The sequence below is a fragment of the Hylobates moloch genome, unplaced genomic scaffold (genome assembly GCF_009828535.3).
Source record: "Hylobates moloch isolate HMO894 unplaced genomic scaffold, HMol_V3 SCAFFOLD_5, whole genome shotgun sequence".
In the NCBI taxonomy this organism is placed as follows: Eukaryota; Metazoa; Chordata; class Mammalia; order Primates; family Hylobatidae; genus Hylobates; species Hylobates moloch.
Genome location: NW_026652280.1, coordinates 75,170,872 through 75,172,453, shown reverse-complemented (window position 1 = coordinate 75,172,453; position 1,582 = coordinate 75,170,872). Strand labels below are relative to the sequence as shown.

The 1,582-nt window shown below is 40.5% G+C and overlaps 1 protein-coding gene across 1 annotated transcript; it reads left to right on the top strand.

Moving 5' to 3' along the window:
* The first annotated feature begins 238 nt into the window (after positions 1-238).
* On the top strand, positions 239-1,213 carry LOC116468169 (olfactory receptor 8U3). Its single transcript, XM_032151774.1, has one exon. It carries the CDS (start codon positions 239-241, stop codon positions 1,211-1,213), a length of 975 nt encoding a protein of 324 aa, XP_032007665.1.
* Positions 1,214-1,582: the final 369 nt, after the last annotated feature.

Genomic DNA, 1,582 nt, shown 5'->3' with positions numbered 1-1,582 from the left:
CTAAAATTACAAAGCAAAATATTTCTTAAGAAGACTACTCTGCAAGTAAAAGACCCCCCTCAGGCAAGATTGGCCTCTGTCATTAGACAGGTAAGATGTTATGTTTTTGCCCACGTGATGATATGATTCAAGGCAAGAAGACAACAATGATCACCTTTACCCAACACTGACAGGGAACACGAGAAGTATCATTTTTATTCTTCAACTGCAACAAAATCTACAAAACCTGCTAGGATAAATGGCTGAAGTTAATATCACTTATGTCACTGTATTCATTCTGAAAGGAATTACTGACCGGCCAGAACTTCAGGCCCCGTGCTTTGGGGTGTTTTTAGTTATCTATCTGGTCACAGTGCTGGGCAATCTTGGGTTGATTACCTTAATCAAGATTGATACTCGACTCCACGCACCTATGTACTATTTCCTCAGCCACCTGGCCTTTGTTGACCTTTGTTACTCCTCTGCTATTACACCGAAGATGATGGTGAATTTTGTTGTGGAACGCAACACCATTCCTTTCCATGCTTGTGCAACCCAACTGGGTTGTTTTCTCACCTTCATGATCACTGAGTGTTTCCTTCTAGCCTCCATGGCCTACGATCGCTATGTCGCCATCTGTAGTCCCCTGCATTATTCAACACTGATGTCAAGAAGAGTCTGCATTCAACTGGTGGCAGTTCCATATATATACAGCTTCCTGGTTGCCCTCTTCCACACCGTTATCACTTTCCGTCTGACTTACTGTGGCCCAAACTTAATTAACCATTTCTATTGTGATGACCTCCCCCTCTTAGCTCTGTCCTGCTCAGACACACACATGAAGGAAATTCTGATTTTTGCCTTTGCTGGCTTTGATATGATCTGCTCCTCTTCCATTGTCCTCACCTCCTATATCTTTATTATTGCCGCTATCCTAAGGATCCGCTCTACTCACGGGCGACACAAAGCCATTTCCACCTGTGGCTCCCATATGGTGACTGTCACTATTTTCTATGGCACATTGATCTTTATGTACCTACAGCCCAAATCAAATCACTCCTTGGACACAGACAAGATGGCTTCTGTATTTTACACAGTGGTGATCCCCATGTTAAACCCCCTAATCTATAGTCTAAGGAACAAAGAAGTGAAAGATGCCTCAAAGAAAGCCTTGGATAAAGGTTGTGAAAACTTACAGATATTAAAATTTTTAAAAATAAGAAAACTTTATTAAACAAGCAGGAAATAAATCAAACTTTTTCTTGTAATTATTTCCCAATGAACTGAAAGTGTAGCTGTTACTTTAACAGACCTTGACATTTTCTACGAAAGCCAGGCAGATCATGAAAAATCAGTACGAATTAAAGCATCCAATTCAGGCCATCACAGTCTTGGCAGACCACTGAAACCACGTTCAAATACAAACAGCGACACATCATATATGCAAACACTCATAGGTGTATTTAAATCAAAGGCAGCAGCATGTTTTTGTTAGAGTTTGGGATGCTGAAACAAGATTGAGTTTGAACACCATTTCTTTCATATTAGCTCTGCAACCTTGGAAAATTGAGCTAAATTTTGTGTGACTTTTTTTCCAAGTCTA